The sequence below is a fragment of the Teleopsis dalmanni genome, chromosome 1 (genome assembly GCF_002237135.1).
Source record: "Teleopsis dalmanni isolate 2A chromosome 1, ASM223713v2, whole genome shotgun sequence".
NCBI lineage: Eukaryota > Metazoa > Arthropoda > Insecta > Diptera > Diopsidae > Teleopsis > Teleopsis dalmanni.
In genome coordinates this window covers 126,968,731-126,989,078 of record NC_051846.1, presented here as the reverse complement: position 1 = coordinate 126,989,078, position 20,348 = coordinate 126,968,731, and the positions used below count along the sequence as shown (strand labels likewise).

General features: G+C 33.0%; 2 protein-coding genes across 2 annotated transcripts; both read right to left on the bottom strand.

Moving 5' to 3' along the window:
* Positions 1–4,312: 4,312 nt before the first annotated feature.
* Positions 4,313–7,355, bottom strand: LOC119666004. The gene is made up of 2 exons (XM_038075265.1): positions 5,723–7,355; positions 4,313–5,679 (listed from the first exon to the last, which is right to left on the bottom strand). The coding sequence occupies exons 1-2, from the start codon at positions 7,353–7,355 to the stop codon at positions 4,313–4,315; spliced, it is 3,000 nt and encodes a 999-aa protein (XP_037931193.1).
* A 303-nt stretch (positions 7,356–7,658) lies between these two features.
* On the bottom strand, positions 7,659–8,732 carry LOC119666003. The gene has a single exon (XM_038075264.1). The coding sequence runs from the start codon at positions 8,730–8,732 to the stop codon at positions 7,659–7,661; it is 1,074 nt and encodes a 357-aa protein (XP_037931192.1).
* Positions 8,733–20,348: the final 11,616 nt, after the last annotated feature.

Here is a 20,348-nt window from a genome sequence, read left to right as displayed (position 1 = left end):
AACAAGAAATGTGAAATATTATCAAATTAATTATACACAACATATTTTGGTTATATACAAAATAATGCGTAAATTCGGAGAATTCGGAGAACAAGAAACCAAAATAAAAATTTTGGACTGTCTAAAGATAGGAGAAGGTCCTACATCTGTTGGCAAAGCTTTTGGTTTAAGCGAAGCGACTATAGAACAATCAGAAAAAATGAGAATTCCATTCGACAATCAAAAAGGGATAAAGGACGAGGAAATGCAGGAAACGATAAACAAGTTCAGGGAATTAGATAGACAGACTAACAAATTAACGGAGTTGCTTCAGGATGGGGAGCAACAAACAGTATTATTAGCGATAAAAGAGAGAGGTCTAGAATAGCAAGACGTGTCTAGGATTTCAAAAATTGCGAATTCGTCGACAAGTTGAAAAGTGAAATTAATCAGCTAAATAAGGAATTAGTGCTACATTGGAAGACCGGATATAAAAGGCAATATTGATGTGACGGAAACGAATTTAAGAAAGAGTCTTTTAACACAACAGGAGAAGCCAACTGAGGGAAAAATTGCATCAATACTAACAATTATGGAAATTGTAAACAAAGTGGTCCCATATTTTTCGGGGAGTGAGGGACCGAATTTAAGGGGCGAGGTATACAAATTCATGGCAGGTTGTGAGCTAGCCAAGAAAGCTTTATAGGAAAAAAGTTCTGAAATTCTAATTAGCTGTATTAAACAGAGATTAGTGTGGGCAGCCTATGAGGCAATAGCTGGACGGCCATTGCTTCTAGTAACGGATTTGTGCGAGGCGATAAAGAAAGCATATTTAAAAAGGAGGACGTTGGAACAACTGAGATACGAGTTGACAAGAAGCAGCCAACAGAGAAACGAAGCAGTCAATTTTTTTGGAGGGCGTGTAGAAACGTTTTTAACGAAAATAGAGTTAATTATCAACACTCATGGGAAAGTTGACGAGACAATATCACAAGTACTGAAGTATACGCAACATCATACGGATTTAAGCAAAGAGCGACAGAGCAAGGAGTTTGTGCACAAGCATTCCATGAGCCCGAAAGTGTAGAAAAGGAAGAAATAAAATGTTTTCGATGTGGAAGAAACTGCCACATTGCCAGATATTGTAGAGAGGCGATGACTAACCCGGAAAACTTCAACCGGTCCAGTCTAGGCCAGTAGATTGGAGTGCCGAAAAGAAGAAGAAAATTAATTGGCCAAATATATACATTGCGGTGTCGAGGAAACCAAAAAAGAGAGTAAAAATTGGAAAAAGAAAAAATAGCGCCAATAAAGACAAAGTAGACCAGATCTGCACAATCTATGAAGGCAAGGAGAAACAACATCCAAGTATAGGGATTTTAGATATTAAAAATGTATATAAGAATTTAGAAAAAAGAGGAGAGCAATTGGTAGTATATTTGTTTGCTTTATCTTTGTATATATTATCTAGAGTGGAGAAATTAAAGAGAACGGATTTTAGAAAAGAAACAAACTATAACATCGTATCTTGTGTTGGTTTTTCGGTCGATGATGCATACATAAAATTTCCATACAGGCTAGCAGAGAAGGGAAATTTGTATTTACTGATAGACTCAGGAGCGGATACGAGTCTGATAAAATCAGAAGCCTTAAGACATTTAACAGGAGTAAACACAAGCGAAATAGGAGCGTTTGCTGGAGGCACCAATACAAAAGGGTCACTAGTACTACTACTAGTGTAAATGAACCCATGCTGAGATTCAAGGTACACATGTTACCAGAAGGCGTATGTGTACCAGGAGATTGGATCCTAGGACGAGACGAGTTATGGAATAACTCGAAAATTGATACGGTGAATAAAACAATCTCATTCTATTGAAAGGAGAAAGAAGAGATTATTATGCCGTTGTTGGAAAAATGTTCCAAGGAGAGAATTTGTGTTGCACAGACAGTGACCGTTCCAACTTGGTTAAAGTCGATATTTCACGACTCTAGACTTGACAAGTAGGTATCATCGGCAACTAGTTGACTAGAAAGATAGGGGCAAAACAGCTTTTAGCACTGGAACAGATCATTCCGAATTCGGTTGAATGCCATTTGGACTCACTGGACCCCAGCGACGTTTCAAAGGCAACGCATAACGGCAAAATAATACTCCTTATTGACCGTTTGACCATCCGGATGGAATTAAGAGCGCACCACACCACGAATATCGAAGAAAACAGCATAACCTTGATTTTGGACCGATTTTGGCGTTCTCTTTTCGGTTTCGGCTCACCTTCGAAGCGACATTTGATCGATTGTTGTTTGGTGGGCATGTCAAATTCATAGATTCATGTCTCATCACCAGTTATAATGCATTCGATGAATGTGGGGTCACTATCTGCGTTGGAAATCATCTCTTTGGCCCCTTCACAACGACGACGCTTGTTTTGAATGAAATTCAGCTAAAAATCGCCACACGAAAATTTTTCGACTTTGTATAGACGCCAAACAAAAACTAATGTGTATAATAGTGTTGCCAGCGTGAAAATAAAAAAAATTTACCGATTGAATAAGCGCGGGAATTCAAAAAAAAAAAACGATTAAGTTCGTTTTTGATCACAAGGTATATTGATTAGCAGATGGATCACTTTGATTCAACTGAAAGAAAGCTAATAGCCTCGCAAGCTTAAGATTTTCTACTGCTTGACGTTCTTGGTCATCGCGAAATATAATATTTTGTCTTTGTGGTAAATGAATGTCAAGACGAATTATGATATGAGACTGAAAATGCATAGGAAATTCATATATCCCCCACAAAGCCTCAGTTGATCCCACATATCGAGCATTCAAAAAATTTCTAACTTCTACTTTAACTTGTACTTGCTGTACATTTTCGTTTGTGTTTTTATATACATACTTATATACACATAGCATAAAAAGTCTACGGATATTCACAAAATTTTTCTTATATTACGCACAACTTTTTTAATTTCTACTCAAATTCGTTTTTATTTCCTGATTTATTTGAACCAAAGAAACAACAATAAAGTTCCAATATAAAAAATTAACAGTTATTCTTAAAAAAAAATTCAACACAATTATATGCAAAAGTAGCAATTTTTGAAGCAGAAAAAGTCTACGGATATTTCTTAATATTTACATTTACCGTTAATTTAAATTCGCTTGCAAGCATGAACGTTTTATTAAATGATATTTAATTATTAGTCGACTTCCTAAAGAGTCTAAAAATTAATGATTTAATAATATTTTTTTATATAAGCAATAAATTTTTACAATATAAAATAAAAGACGTGAAATTAGTTTGTAAGCGACAAATAACTTTAAATTTTGGAAAGATGACGTAAGCCAAAGAAAAATTGCTGAAGATATTGGTCGTCAATATTCATCTGTGCAGAGAATTACAAATAACTTCAAAGAGACGAGTACTTACGTTTCTAAATCTCGCACTCGCCGCCTCTCAATTCTGTCAAATAGAGAAAGACTTAGCATAATCAACCAGCCTTCAAACTAGCTGAACATATTGCCGAAATACTTGAAAACAAAATATGTCGTGATACTGTGCGGAAAATTTTGAAGAAATGCATGTATTATACTCTGATTGCAGGAAAGAAGCCACACATATCCAGATATAATAGAATAAAATGATTAAGCTTTGCAAGAAAGCATATACCTAAATAAACCCATAAAGTTCTGAAAATAAGTTATTTTCTCCGATGAGAGTTAATTTTACATATTTTGAATCAAAGTTAGAAAAGTTGTAAGGAGAAAATTATGCACAGCCTATGATAAACAGAACTCAAATCCAACAGTAAAACGTGGTGGTGAAGGCATAATGATTTATCTAAATATTCTAAAAAGAAATTTGAAAGAAAATGTCAGAATGTTAGGACTTGAGGCAAGAATGTTAGGATTCTAAGCATACAGCAGTCATCGTACGGATTTGGATGCTGTACTATGCTCTTAGGCAACTTCAAACACTACCAGAATCACCAGACATGAGTCCTGTTGGAGATTGTTGGTCGCACAGCACGAATCTGCAGACCACCAAAGCACCAAACCAAGTTCGATAAATTTCAAATAATAATTTATTTGCACAACAAATAATTTGGTTCGATATTAATTCAACGTAATAATTTATTTATTGAATAATACAAGCACCTATGTATAACAAATATAAAGAGAAAAACAACCGCCACCGATTTGACATCTGATCACGCTGCGATCTTAAGCACAACTGCACCAAAGCGAAATTGCAAAATGTACAAGAGCGCATTAAGAGCGCGATGCGCTGTGTTGATTATCTTGATTTCCTACAACATGGACCCTTTCAAAACGTGTAATCGATAGGGAGTGGTGCAATTTTGTGGATAGGCCGCCGAAGCACACCCTGGTTAGTGCGAATATCTACTACGCGAATTCTTCCATCTTTACCTGTTATAGTTTCCACAATTCTGCCCAGTTGCCAGTGTTGTGGAGGAAGATTGTCATTGTGAATAATTACCAACCGACCAACAGTGATATTAGCTTCAGGTTTAAGCCATTTAGATCTAAGCTGCAAAGTGTGTAAATAGTCACGCCGCCACATTTCCCAAAATTGCTGTTTTAAGTACGTAACACGTTGCCAACGAGATAAATATGATATGTTGCTTATTGTATAATTCCTTTCAGGAATTGTAATTAACGAAGAGCCTATTAATAAGTGTGCAGGCGTTAAAGCCTCACCATCGTTCGGATCGTCTGATAATGGAATTATCGGCCGGGAATTTAAAATCGCTTCAGCTTCAATAATCACGGTTTGTAATTCTTCGTAAGTTAGGCTAGATTGCGCCAAATTTTTTAATAATAATGTTTTGAGAGATTTCACCGACGCCTCCCAAAGTCCACCAAAATGAGGTGCTTTGGAATGAATGAACTTAAACTCAAATCCAGTATTGTTGCTGTACTCTTGCATTTCTCTAAGCCCTTGCTGACTGAAAAATTGTTCTTTAAATTTATTTAGTAGTGTCTGCGCGCCAGTGAAATTTGTTGCATTGTCACAATAAATGCGCTGCGGCAGTCCACGACGTGATATGAATCTTTCTAGGCCTAGAATGAAATTATTAGTGGATAAATCTGATATTAATTCAGTGTGAACTGCTTTTGATGAAAAGCAGATAAAAATTGCAATATAAGTTTTATATGGAACTTTACTACGAATACGATATGTGGTATAAAATGGTCCACATAAATCAACTCCTGATATTAGAAATGGTCGGTTTGCAACACAGTTACGCACTACCTTTCGAGCTACTTCCCGAGCATTAATTATCCATACTTGAGAGCGTATTAGACTAATTAAAACCTTAGGGCCAACGTGCATGTGCTTACGATGTAAGTATTCCACAAAAATTTGAGCAAACCGATGATCACGTGGCAATAAAGCTGGAAATTTTGCATCAAAGCCTATTGGTGCATTGGTCAATCGTCCTCCTACTCGAATTATATTAAATGTTCCGCTTGTAGTGACCGTTTTATCCACAAAGAGGTTTAGTTTTTGCAAGTCTGGATTCAAGATTATACCCGATTGAAGTGATAATATTACACTGCGATATGTACAATGTTGAAGGTGTGATATAATACGCCAAAATGATTCTTGAAATTCACGCACTGTAATTGGACTCACGTCGTTTACGGTTTGATTTTTGTTTATTGGTACTTTGTTAAAGACTCGAAAGATATGATATTATTCGAACAATACGACGAAATGTGGTATCATCGATACCACTGTTGCTACATTTCAAGACTGTAGGTTTTCGTTGTTCAAGGTCCTTTGCGAGAAATTCAGTTTTTGATGTTTCTTTTGGCCATTCTGCTGATTGAAGCGACAAAAACTTTGGTCCACAAAACCAAATCGAATCCTTCAGCTCGCTTGCTCGACAGCCTCGAGATACTATATCAGCTGGGTTTTGCTTACTTGGGACGTGACTCCACGTAATGCCACGTGAATCGTCCTGCAGTTCAGAAACACGGTTAGCTACAAAACAATTTAAAGTTGACGAATGCATCTTCATCCAATGTAACACAATTTTAGAATCTGTCCAGAAAAAGATTTCATTAATAAATGGTAATACTTTGGGTTTTATTTTGTTCCAAGTTTTACAAAGAAGTACGGCAGCGCATAATTCTAAACGAGGCAGCGAAACTGCTTTTATCGGCGCCACCTTTGATTTCGATATCAACAACGAAGATTTGTAAAAGCCATTATGCTTTGACCGAATATATATACAACATCCGAATGCTCGTTGAGAAGCATCGGCAAATCCGTGTACCTGACTGTAGCAAGCTGATGATGTTAAAACATATCTTGGCACTTCAATGTGGTTAAGATATTCCAAATCAGATTGAATTTGTATCCATGATTGGTTTAGAAGTGGAGGCAATGGATCATCCCAACCCAGTTGATGAATCCATAATTCCTGTATTAAGATTTTACACCGTATAACAATAGGACTCAATAGTCCTAAAAGATCAAAAATTCGAGCAACAACTGATAAAATAGTACGTTTGGTCGCAGCCTTTGACTCTTGTTGCTTATATTGAAAGCAAAAAACGTCATCTGATGGCCTCCACGCCAAACCGAGAGTTTTGGTAATATCATCTTCGTTTAAAAGAATTTGGTATTCGTCACTTGAGTTTACCCAATTTTTGTGGTTGAAGCTCCATTTTGCCAATTGTAATCCTGCATTTGCTGCTATCTTTATCACTTGTGATACTTTGATGCAAAGCTCTTCAACTGTGTCTGCTCCCGTTAGCAAGTCATCAACATACAAGTCATTGCTCAAAACTGAAGCTCCAATTGGCATCTCCTTTTGATACGCATTTGCAAGGTAAGTCAGGCTTCTGATGGCCAGAAATGGTGCTGCTGACATTCCGTATGTTACTGTGTTGAGCTGAAAAAGTTGCAGAGGTTCATTAACAGTATTTCTCCAAATAACTAATTGAAAATTACGATCTCTTGGATCAACTACAAACTGTCGATACATTTTTGATATATCCGCAGTCAGTGCATAGCGATGTAAACGAAATGTCAATAATGTCAAAATAAGATCCTGCTGAATTGTAGGTCCCACCATTAAGATTTCATTAAGTAATCGACCCGATGATGTGCATGCAGATGCATCAAATACGACGCGCAATTTTGTTGTGGTACTTTGAGGCCGCAATATGCAATGATGAGGTATTATATAGTGCGGTGTGATATTGTCAAAGTTGTCGACACGACTCATATGACCTAACATCAAATATTCTTGCATGAACTTAACATAATCCTCTTTGAGAGTCTGCTGACGCTCTAATCGACGCTCAAGTGAAAGGAATCTTCGTTTCGCCATTTCAAATGATTCACCTAAGACTTCTGGAGACTCTTTAAATGGTAATCGAACTTGTATTTGACCATTGCTTATAATTGTGGTATTTTCTACAAAATGTTTCCCACAACTCAACTCCTCCTTAGAGTAATTAATTTTTTGATCGCTTTCTAATTCTTCAATTTTCCAAAATTTTTGTAACATTGAATCTATATTAGACGACTGAATGTAGTTACAAGTGAGTGCCCGGACAGTAGGCGTATTTTTATATTGTCCTCCGATAATCCACCCTAATTCGGTATTTAATAAACATGGAAGGCTGGTGCCTTACGAAATTTTCCCATCTAATATTAATTCAAAAAATCCCTGCGTACTTATTAATAAGTCAATGTGTTGTGGTTTAAAAAATAATGGATCAGCTAAAACAAGGCCTTCAGGAAAATTCCACGATGTTGTGTCTATCAACTGCTCTGGATGGTTCAATGAGATACGTTTAGTGACAGCGAATTGCGATGACCATTCAAATTTTGATATTCGAGATTTTATAGTTGCAGTTATTGAATGGCGAATTTGTGTTCTAACATCACCAATGCCTGATACTTCCTGGTTTATTCGCTCAAATGGTAATTGAAGTTGCTTTGCCATCTTTTCAGTGATAAAACTTATCTCTGAACAAGAGTCCAGTAATGCTCGTATAGGTTGGTATAAACCGTATTTATCCTTAATAAGTACTACAGCTGTGGGAATCAATGATCGTTGTTTAGTACGCGATACTAGAGAAATTGATGGAGATTGCGGAAAATTTAGTTGTCCAGGTGGACTGTCTGACAAATTTGGTCTCACATTTTGCTCGATGGGTTTGAATTTATGCAAACACGTATGATGCATACCATTGCATATTCGACAGTGAGCTGTGGATTGACAATTTTTAACGACGTGCCCTTTGCGTAGACAATTTAAGCAAACAAAAAGATCTTTTACGAATTTGAATTTGTCGTTAAAAGTCAGTTTTACAAACGATGGACATGATCCTAGGCTGTGGTCTCCTCCATTACACTTCATACAATTGATTTTGGTGTTAACAAATGTGGTCAATTTTCTGTTAAAAGAATTATTTTTGGTATCATTTACTTTATCATTATTGCATCTTTTCGAATTGCTATCCAGAAATTGACATCTTCGACTCAAAAGTGAGTAGCAACTTTCCCAACATGGCAATGACTCAAAATCTTGCTGAGAATCATAAAAAATTTTAGTTTCGTTATCCACTTTAGACAATACTAAATGAATAATTATGGCGTTCAGAATGTCTGCTTCCGAACCCAACGATAGAAGTGAACCAAATAAAGCAGACACTGTATCTACAATATGCCTGAGTGTGATTGAGTCGCCCTTCGTCATATCTTTAATAAAAAAAAGGGAATTAATATGTTCCATAAAAATTAAGACCTTTTTGTCATATCTCAATTGTAATTGCGTTAGAGCCTTTGTATAATTTTCCTCGGTTATTTGAAATGGTTGTACTACGCTCAACGCCGCACCCGAAAGACAACTTAAAAGATAATTAAATTTAAAATCCGGCAGAAGCCGGATTTGAAGCAAAGTCCATCTTTAATATTAAAAACAAAAATAAAACACCTCAGCCAATATTTAAAGTAGAACTTGAGCCAAACGCAAAAAAAACTCGCTAAAGGAGAAGTGCACCCAATTTACAATCTTCGTTATCTTTTACATCGAAGGATAACAGTAGAAGAGCCTTTCAAAAGAAAAGATCCAATACAGTGTACTAACTGTCAAGAATTTGGCCATACTCGAACCTATTGCACCTTACCTAGTGTATGTGTAATATGTGGAGATCTACACAAATCCTCCATATGTCCAAAACCGAAAGAAGATGCAAATGCAAAAAAATGCAGTAATTGCGGCAAAAATCATACTGCAAATTATAGGGGTTGTACCGTATTTGTTGCAGTTAAGCAGAGAACTCTTCCCAAAAATCAATTAAACGCTGTGCCACCCAAAAATTACTACCAAGAACAAATAAACAATACAGAAGCAACAATCTCTCAAGGCAAAAGTTATGCAAATGTATTAAGAGAAAATATTCAACCTCAACAATTGGCAATACCAGCAGTAGATAATTTAGAAGAGACGCTAAAAACACTGATCCAAAGTCTTAATCTTTTTATGTATAGTATGCAAAGTATGATGCAAGAACTTATAAAAAATCAAACTGCTCTAATGCAAACTCTAATAATGAAAAAATGAGCAACTCCATTAGAATATGTCACTGGAATGCAAACGGTATAAACAACCACAAACTTGAAATTGAATATTTTTTAATTAGTAATGCAATTGATATTATGCTTGTGTCCGAAACACATCTTACTCAAAAAAACGCTTTCAAAATTCCAAATTACTGCTTTTATGACACTAAGCATCCCAAAGGTATGGCTCGAGGAGGTACTGGTATTATAATAAAAAAAAGACTTAAACATTTTGTTTTAGAAGACTTCAGCAAAGATTATCTACAATCGACAGCTATCCGATTTGATGAATATGGAGAAAATATCGTAATAGCTGCAATATATTGTCCACCCAATCACAATATAGAAGTCCAAGACTTCCAAAACTTTTTTAAAACACTCGGTTCTAAATTTCTGGTCGCAGGCGATTTTAATGCGAAGCACACATTCTGGGGTTCAAGGCTAATAACGCCAAGAGGACGGAAACTTCTAGCAGTTGTGAAAAGTGAAGATCTCAATGTGATTTCAACTGGACACCCAACATACTGGCCTTCTGATCGACAAAAAGTCCCAGATCTTATCGACTTTGGTCTAAGCAAAAATATCAAACCATCAACAATCACCGCATTTCCATTAGTTGAACTGTCATCAGACCACTCACCAACAATAATAACAATGCAAAGTCAACAGAATAGAACTATCCAAACGCAATGTCTAACAAAACATATAAACTGGTTAAAATTTCGTAAATATGTTTCTTGTCATATACCTCAACATGCTTCGTTAAAGGTGAATAATGAAATTGATGCTTGTGTTAACCAATTTTCTGAAGTAATCTCAATGGGTGTTGAAGTAGCTTCTATAAGAATTGAAAAAAAAGAACCCAAAAAAATCGGTGTGACAAAAACAATAGAGGGATTATTACAACGAAAGAGAAACGCTAGAAGACTATGGCAACGGCACAGATCCCCAAAACATAAAGTTTTACTAGCTAAATGTACAAATGAACTCAAATATGCACTAGCGGAAAGACATCAAAAATCCCTAGACAATTTTCTATTCAATTTGGCACCTAATGAACAAACGGATTATTCACTTTGGAAGGCAACAAAGTACCTCAAACAGCCTATCCAGCATGAATCTCCTCTCAGACTAGAAAATGGTGACTGGGCACGAAGTGACTCAGAGAAAGGGGAAATATTTGTAAAACACTTGAAAAATGTATTTACTCCAAATAATGCTTCACAAAATACTTCTTTACCAATTACAAACCTATATCCTTCGAGCAGGCCCCTTATTTTTAAACTAGAAAATATCAATAAAATTATAAAAGATCTCAATGCGAAAAAGGCAGCAGGACCTGATAAAATCTCAGTTACAATGGTGAAACAATTACCACAATGTGCCATTATACATCTCAGGCATTTATTTAACGCTATCTTACGGACAGGATATTATCCCAAACTTTGGAAAATGTCACAAATAACAATGATACCTAAACCCGGAAAGGACAAAACCAAAGTAGAATCCTACAGACCAATTAGCGTCCTTCCAGTATTATCAAAAATATTTGAAAAGCTACTAATAACAAAAATAATGCCAATACTCTCAGCTAACGAAATAATTCCGGAGCATCAATTCGGCTTCAGAGCTAAACACAGTACAACTGAACAAGTGCATCGTATTGTTTCATTCGTAAGAAACTCATTTGAAAATAAACAATACTGCACTTCCATATTTATAGATGTAGCCCAAGCGTTTGATAAAGTATGGCACGAAGGCTTAATACATAAAATTACAACTCTCATGCCAGTTAACACTCACCTTTTGTTAAAAAACTACTTAAGCAGAAGAACTTTTATTTTAAAATATAAAGATTTTGTTTCAGAACCCTGTCCTATCAAAGCTGGAGTTCCACAAGGAAGTGTAATAGGTCCGCTATTATATCTGCTGTATACAAGTGATATGCCAACTTCGGAAAACACTTTAACTGCAACATTTGCTGACGATACAGCAATACTAAGTGCACACAAAAACCCCGCAATCGCACAACGCATGCTTCAAGAACATGTTCACCAACTTGAGAAATGGTTATCAGTATGGCGTATCAAAGTCAATGAACAAAAATGTACCCATGTAACATTTGCTCTAAGACCAGGAAAGTGTCCCAATATTACAATAAATGAGCAAAAAGTACCTTCAAGCGACAATGTAAAATATTTAGGGATACATCTAGACAGACGTTTAACTTGGAACAAACACATAGAGGCTAAAAAGACACAAATAAATATAAAATTAAGTTCATTGCATTGGCTTATGGGCACGTCATCTAAGCTACCACTTGAATACAAAATTTTGCTATACAAGTCGATAATAAAACCAATATGGAGTTACGGAATTCAACTGTGGGGAACAGCGATGCCATCAAATATTGAAAAATTGCAAAGGCTGCAATCTAAAACCCTAAGAATGATAACAGGTGCACCGTGGTTTCTGAAAAATGCTAACCTTCATAGAGATTTGAGCATGCCAACAGTAATAGAAGAAGCTGCTCGATGTAGCCGTCAGCATCTCTTAAAGTTAGAAGACCATCCTAACCAATTAGCTTACATGCTGCTACTGAACAAAGGCCACAGACGTCTAAAAAAGAAGGACACCATTAACATCTGTTAACCTTCAAAATTTTTATTTCATTTAAAATATTATAAATTTTCTTTAATTGAACTGAACTAATTGAACTAAGGCCTAGGATAGTGGTGGAGCCCGCTTATTATTGTATTGAGGATGAACACATCTGATCAAATTTGTCAATAAATTTATTGGCAGATGTGGTATGGTTTGTTTATTAATCAATAGATATGTGCCGTCTATTTTAAGATATTTTTAAGATATAATATAAGTAGTTCGAAATATAAGGCAAGATCACTGCATTAAAAATAGGTATTCATATTAGGGTAATTTAAGAAGGGGTGATGTGGAGCCATCACAACATCTGGGTTTTTTTGACACTTTTGCTATAGCGCAAAATGTATAGGGTATTTAGAACACAATGTTCGTAATATATATGTTATTATAGGAATTAATTTAGGAATCACACCATGAATAAATTTAATAATAATATGTGAGACTTATCGATTTTGGAATAAACTTATATTGTGATCTTATCTGAGTAATGGTGGATCCCATAAAAAGATATAAAAAAAGATGGCAATGTCTGTGGTTCTAAAATTTATAATGTTGACATCTTAAGGTATAATTGTTTTTAATAATATGCGAAACTTATTAATTTTGGAATATACTTATATTGTAGTCTTATCTGAGTAATGGTGGTTCCCATAAAAAGATATAAAAAAAGATGGCAATGTCTGTGGTTCTGGAATTTATAATGTTTGACGTCTTAAGGTATAATAGTCTGTGTGTATACTAATACCACAGGCTAAGATGCGAGATGTAGGCATAGTAGCTTTTATTTCTTATTTTCGTTTTATTTTATTTCAATAATATGTGATCAATATGTATTTAATTTTTCATTTTATTTTTATTTTAATAATATGTGATTTTACTTTATTTTAATAATATGTGATCAATTATACAATATGTATTAAATTTTACAGTCTATTTATTTAATAATATGTGATCAATTATACAATATGTATTAAATTTTACAGTCTATTTTATATGCACTTTAATTTGTTAGGAATATATAAGCATTCTAATAGGATAACTTATATTAGTTATTTATTAATGAATTTGCTCAATATCTTGCACTTAAAAATGTATTTCTGTTTTGAGTAACATGTGCAAGTTTGAGCATGTTTATTTTGTAAGTTGTTAAGTACATATATATAAAAATGTATTTTATTTATTTTGTTTTTGAGTAACATGTTTTAAGTGTGATATGCATATTCAAGATACAGATATTTGATTCTTCATAAGAATTTGTATGAGATATAAATTACAATTTGGTTTATTTTAATGGTTAGTTTTTCAACTATGTTTCAATGATTTCATTTCATTTTAATTGTTATTTAATTGATAAATTTAATGGTTAGTTTTTTCAATGTCTTTATTTATTTACTTGTCGTGTTTATAATCTATTTCCATAATTTATTTATATTTTATATGTATATTTTACTCTATAACCAGTTAACTTTATGTTAACATATAAGACGTGTACATATGACGAGCACAAGATATATACTTTGTTTTCATGCCACTCTGATGAGTCTGGGTAGTTCCCAGACGAAACGCGTCAGTGGAAACTATAGTGGACGGATGACGGATTCTAACACCAGTTTGGTGTTGTATAGTTTTTTCACATGATAAAAACTTTTGGACAATCTAACAACTTTGGACCAATCTAACATATTTTACATTTTATTATAACTACATTTTATTATAACTATGTATAGATTTATTCCATCGGTTATTTTGGGAGTGATGTATAGATAAAAAATGCAATCATGCAACTTTTGGGTGTGGATATGAGGGTGCTTCTTCTATGTGTAGATATCGTTATATTATCTGCATACGGAGGCCAGTATCATTATGTATACACTTATGGGCCTAATGTGCTTTTACGGAATGTTGGCATATTGGGTATTTGTGTAAAGTTTCTGCATTATATTATGTATAATGTAGGGGATTTACACATTCATGTTACATAATTTTACATTTGATGTTTTTGTTAGATTATGGTGAGGTAGGTAGAGTACCCGTTATTGAACATTAGATGGAAATGTTTGTATTAACGGGGCAGTAAAAGCTTTATATATACTAAGGCCTAGGATAGTGGTGGAGCCCGCTTATTATTGTATTGAGGATGAACACATCTGATCAAATTTGTCAATAAATTTATTGGCAGATGTGGTATGGTTTGTTTATTAATCAATAGATATGTGCTGTCTATTTTAAGATATTTTTAAGATATAATATAAGTAGTTCGAAATATAAGGCAAGATCACTGCATTAAAAATAGGTATTCATATTAGGGTAATTTAAGAAGGGGTGATGTGGAGCCATCACAACATCTGGGTTTTTTTGACACTTTTGCTATAGCGCAAAATGTATAGGGTATTTAGAACACAATGTTCGTAATATATATGTTATTATAGGAATTAATTTAGGAATCACACCATGAATAAATTTAATAATAATATGTGAGACTTATCGATTTTGGAATAAACTTATATTGTGATCTTATCTGAGTAATGGTGGATCCCATAAAAAGATATAAAAAAAGATGGCAATGTCTGTGGTTCTAAAATTTATAATGTTGACATCTTAAGGTATAATTGTTTTTAATAATATGCGAAACTTATTAATTTTGGAATATACTTATATTGTAGTCTTATCTGAGTAATGGTGGTTCCCATAAAAAGATATAAAAAAAGATGGCAATGTCTGTGGTTCTGGAATTTATAATGTTTGACGTCTTAAGGTATAATAGTCTGTGTGTATACTAATACCACAGGCTAAGATGCGAGATGTAGGCATAGTAGCTTTTATTTCTTATTTTCGTTTTATTTTATTTCAATAATATGTGATCAATATGTATTTAATTTTTCATTTTATTTTTATTTTAATAATATGTGATTTTATTTTATTTTAATAATATGTGATCAATTATACAATATGTTTTAAATTTTACAGTCTATTTATTTAATAATATGTGATCAATTATACAATATGTATTAAATTTTACAGTCTATTTTATATGCACTTTAATTTGTTAGGAATATATAAGCATTCTAATAGGATAACTTATATTAGTTATTTATTAATGAATTTGCTCAATATCTTGCACTTAAAAATGTATTTCTGTTTTGAGTAACATGTGCAAGTTTGAGCATGTTTATTTTGTAAGTTGTTAAGTACATATATATAAAAATGTATTTTTATTTATTTTGTTTTTGAGTAACATGTTTTAAGTGTGATATGCATATTCAAGATACAGATATTTGATTCTTCATAAGAATTTGTATGAGATATAAATTACAATTTGGTTTATTTTAATGGTTAGTTTTTCAACTATGTTTCAATGATTTCATTTCATTTTAATTGTTATTTAATTGATAAATTTAATGGTTAGTTTTTTCAATGTCTTTATTTATTTACTTGTCGTGTTTATAATCTATTTCCATAATTTATTTATATTTTATATGTATATTTTACTCTATAACCAGTTAACTTTATGTTAACATATAAGACGTGTACATATGACGAGCACAAGATATATACTTTGTTTTCATGCCACTCTGATGAGTCTGGGTAGTTCCCAGACGAAACGCGTCAGTGGAAACTATAGTGGACGGATGACGGATTCTAACACCAGTTTGGTGTTGTATAGTTTTTTCACATGATAAAAACTTTTGGACAATCTAACAACTTTGGACCAATCTAACATATTTTACATTTTATTATAACTACATTTTATTATAACTATGTATAGATTTATTCCATCGGTTATTTTGGGAGTGATGTATAGATAAAAAATGCAATCATGCAACTTTTGGGTGTGGATATGAGGGTGCTTCTTCTATGTGTAGATATCGTTATATTATCTGCATACGGAGGCCAGTATCATTATGTATACACTTATGGGCCTAATGTGCTTTTACGGAATGTTGGCATATTGGGTATTTGTGTAAAGTTTCTGCATTATATTATGTATAATGTAGGGGATTTACACATTCACGTTACATAATTTTACATTACAGTATCATTATGTATACACTTATGGGCCTAATGTGCTTTTACGAAATGTTGGCATATTGGGTATTTGTGTAAAGTTTCTGCATTATATTATGTATGATGTAGGGGATTTACACATTCACGTTATATAATTTACATCTGTCGATAGAATCAATTGCGGCTTTAAAGTCTACAAAAAACACGTACAATTTTTTCCCTTTTTCAACGTATAATTTTGCAATATTTGTCAGAATAAAAACATTGTCCACAGTTGAGTAACCTCGCCTGAAGCCTGCTTGGAATTCACTTAGTAGTTTTTTATCGTCAACCCAACTTTGCAGACATTGATGTAATATGCCTGTAAATACTTTTGCTATCGAATTTAAAAATGATATTCCTCTATAATTTTTTACTTCATGCGGATCACCTCCTTTAAATAGTGGAAAAACTATTGAATTTTTAAAACATCCCGGTACTTCTGCATTATCGTATATATAGTTGAAAATCTCTGTAATCCTTGTGATACCTTTAGCTAAAGCAAATTTTAAAAATTCTGCTGGAATTCTATCTTCACCAGGCGCTTTATTTTCTTTGCAACGCTCTAAAACCTCTGTTAATTCAACTACCTCGATTTTTTGTCTAATTCATTGATTTGAGTTAGTGGTTCTGCGTAGCTAAAACGACTTATATTCTCCGTTGTACTTAAAAGTTTTTCAAAATAAGTACCTAGAACGTCAGAATTAAGATGCACTGACTTACTGAAGTTTATGCCATTTACTTTACGTACATTATTCCAAAAGCTTTTGGAGTCTTTTACTGATGATAATGATAAGGCAAGATTATTAGTGTGTTGGATTCTTTTATTATAGCAAATAATTCTGTAACCGTTTTTGGCTGTCTTATACTCATTCCAATCTGAGACTAGGCCCCTTTTTCTCGCCATCTTTAAGTTATTAAAACAGTTTGTCCTTGCAATTTCACACTCTTTATCGAACCAATCTTTATTCCATTTTCTCTTCGTTGGCCCTTGTTGAAATGGACTAGTAGCTTCATTTATTGCTGTTGTAAGTGCTGCTATCATTTCATCAGCTGTAGCTTCACATATTACATTACTGTTCAATAATTGGTCAAGATTAATCTAATATAAGTTCAAATATTGTTTTTTCCATTTAAGCTTAGGTAGTAGTTAATTTTATTTACAATGTAGTCTACTTCATTTTCTAAGAAAGTTTCATACAATAAAAATACATCAAAATCATTTAAATACTTAAAAAAATCATTATATATTAGCTTATTTTTAAGACCTGCTACATTATATGATAAGATTTTACAAGTAAATTCTGTTTTTAACTCTACATTATTTTCTATATGAGCATTAATATTATTAGTTTCATTACTTCTGTGTTCACAATATCTTAAATATGCAGATTGTGAACTATTTAGTTTTTTGATTTTTCCAGTAAATAACTATAGCTTAAATCTAAAGTATCTATTCTATCACCATAAACTTTTTTTAGAACGTCATTAGCTGGCTGCTTATTATTTACTAAAATATCTGCGCTGTTGAAATACATCCATTTGCCGTCTATCTTAATGGAATCATTGCGTACAAATACCTTTTGACCATTGTCCAACGACATGAGCTGCTTTTTCAACTGCATTAAAGCCCGTTTTTTCTGAAGCTGCACCTCACTCAAATCTCTCTCAATATATATCTTTGAACCCACCAGTTTTTTTTTACTTCTGAGCACCTGCTGCGCCATCTCAGTGGTATCAAGACTTACGATGATGTTCATTTTATTGTTTTTTTCGTACATTAATCGCGTATTTTGAATTGATATATCGTAAAGCCCCAACTTATCATTGCATAGTTTTTTGAATGCGTTATTTGGCGATTCTTCTTTAACCATGCCTTTCACTATCAAGTTTCGCTTCTTCTTTTCTATAACTATTTTGTTGAGTTCTTTTCGATCCAGGTCTCTATCTTTTTTTAACTGCTCAACTTCCATCTTAAGCCTCTGGTTTTCGAACTCTTCAATTTTATTCAGCATTTGTTTTTTCATGACTTCGATGTCTGCTTTCGACGCTAGTTGTAGTATTTTTTTATTGACTTTGCTTTCACTGCTTTGGATTGCTTTTAAAATGTCTTGCAATGAAATGTCGGGCGATGTTTCAGCCAGTTTTCTTTTTGCGGATTGGCTTATCAAAGACGTATTCGGCGGTGTTCTTTCTATGTTGAATTAAGAATTAGAGTTTTTAGATACAAAATATTTTTTATGAAGCTATTAAAGTCTTTTCAAATATTATTGTTTAAACTTAATTTACGGTCTACTTTCAGGTATTTTACAACACAAGCACGTATAGTGGTGACAACAACCCCTGTTCTTAAAAAAAAAAAAAAACAAAAAAAGCTTGATAGTTAGTTTGAAAGCTGGTTTTGAATATCGGAATATAACACGGCGAATATAAATACTTTTCGCTTGTTTTTATAAGGAACTGTAATTCTGGTTCTTGTCTGGCGAAGTCTCAATTTTAAATCATAAAGTGCATTTACTTATTGGTTCACTTAATTCACTGAACTCAATAGCACTGCGTTAGCAGACACTTTTAATTGTTAGTAAATTTTCGAGTATCACTAATTAAACACAATTATACCAATAAATTTTAAAAAATACCCCGCGCTCGAGAACTTTTAATACTTCGCTTTATTAGGGTTACCAAATACTTTTTTTACTCAATTGTATATTTTCTCTATTTCTTTGTCTCTGTACTGATTAGCAATATATATCAGCTACCGAACATACAAATTACGTTCACAATTTTATGCACAAATTGAAAGTAAAGAAAAAAATAAACTCCCCAATAATAAAGAAAGCAATGGGATATCGTCAAATCACACGAAGAAATTACCTCTCGAATTGAAGTGTTGTTAATGTCGATTCAACCAACTAATTTACCTTGGAAAAAAAAATGGTAAAAAATTTAACTATCACACAATGCACTTGAAATTAATCTGAAAATTTCAAACTCACCAAAATAAAACGAATGATATCGAAGGGTATTTCCACTTCAATGTGTTTTTTTTCACAAACAATACTTGACATTAGCTGCGTTTCAGCAAACATGATCCGCTCAATTTTACATGCAAAACAAAAACAATGGGGTGAACCAGCAATTGATCTGGTTCACTTTCTGGTTCAATGTGGAATGTACGTAAAAGATAAGAGTGGAACGTATTTTAATGCAAATGAGGTTGGCAATGCGATGCAACGGTGTAGTAAAATTACAAACAAATAAATGTACATTTATATTTATTTATTTATTATTTATTTTATGTTCTTATTTATTTAGTATGTCATTATTATTTATTTCTTTATTTAAAGTAATGTTTTAATTATTACTATTACTATTATTACTTTAATTATTTACGTTTTATTATTATTAAAAAAGTGTTGTTTGATAATTTATTAAAATCAATTAATTTGTAATGAATATATATAAATTAAGTTGAATACATTTATTTAATTAAAACAAAACAATACATAAGGAAATAGACTCTCCAACATACATGTTTATAAAAAAACCATTGCAAACTGCCATCAAGTTTAAGCTATATTCATGCTTCCTTTTGAAATAAGCCTAATTGCTATAGTGAGGTGTATTTATTTTAACATGTGTGCTGTATATGCAACCAATCACGAACGGAAATTTTTTCGTATATTCCAATTTTGTACTATTAGCAAGTGCGTATTTTATAAATAAGTGTCTAATTGATATAAGCTAAACACTAGTTCTTTCAATTATTCTCCATACAGAAGATTTTGGTATGCCAAAACAAATTCCAAATTCGCGAAAAGTATTTATATTTGCCATATACCACAAAAAAATATAAATTTCCTTCATTGCTCTCGTCCAATTGTGACCACCACGGTTATTTTGTATTTGCTGATTGAATTTTATTATCAAATCTATTAAAATATGAAACATATAACACTTCGTTCAATAATGTGTGTGACTGACACATAGATGGCGACACTAATACTAAATAAATATTTTTTTTCGAAAGTGGCAACCTTTT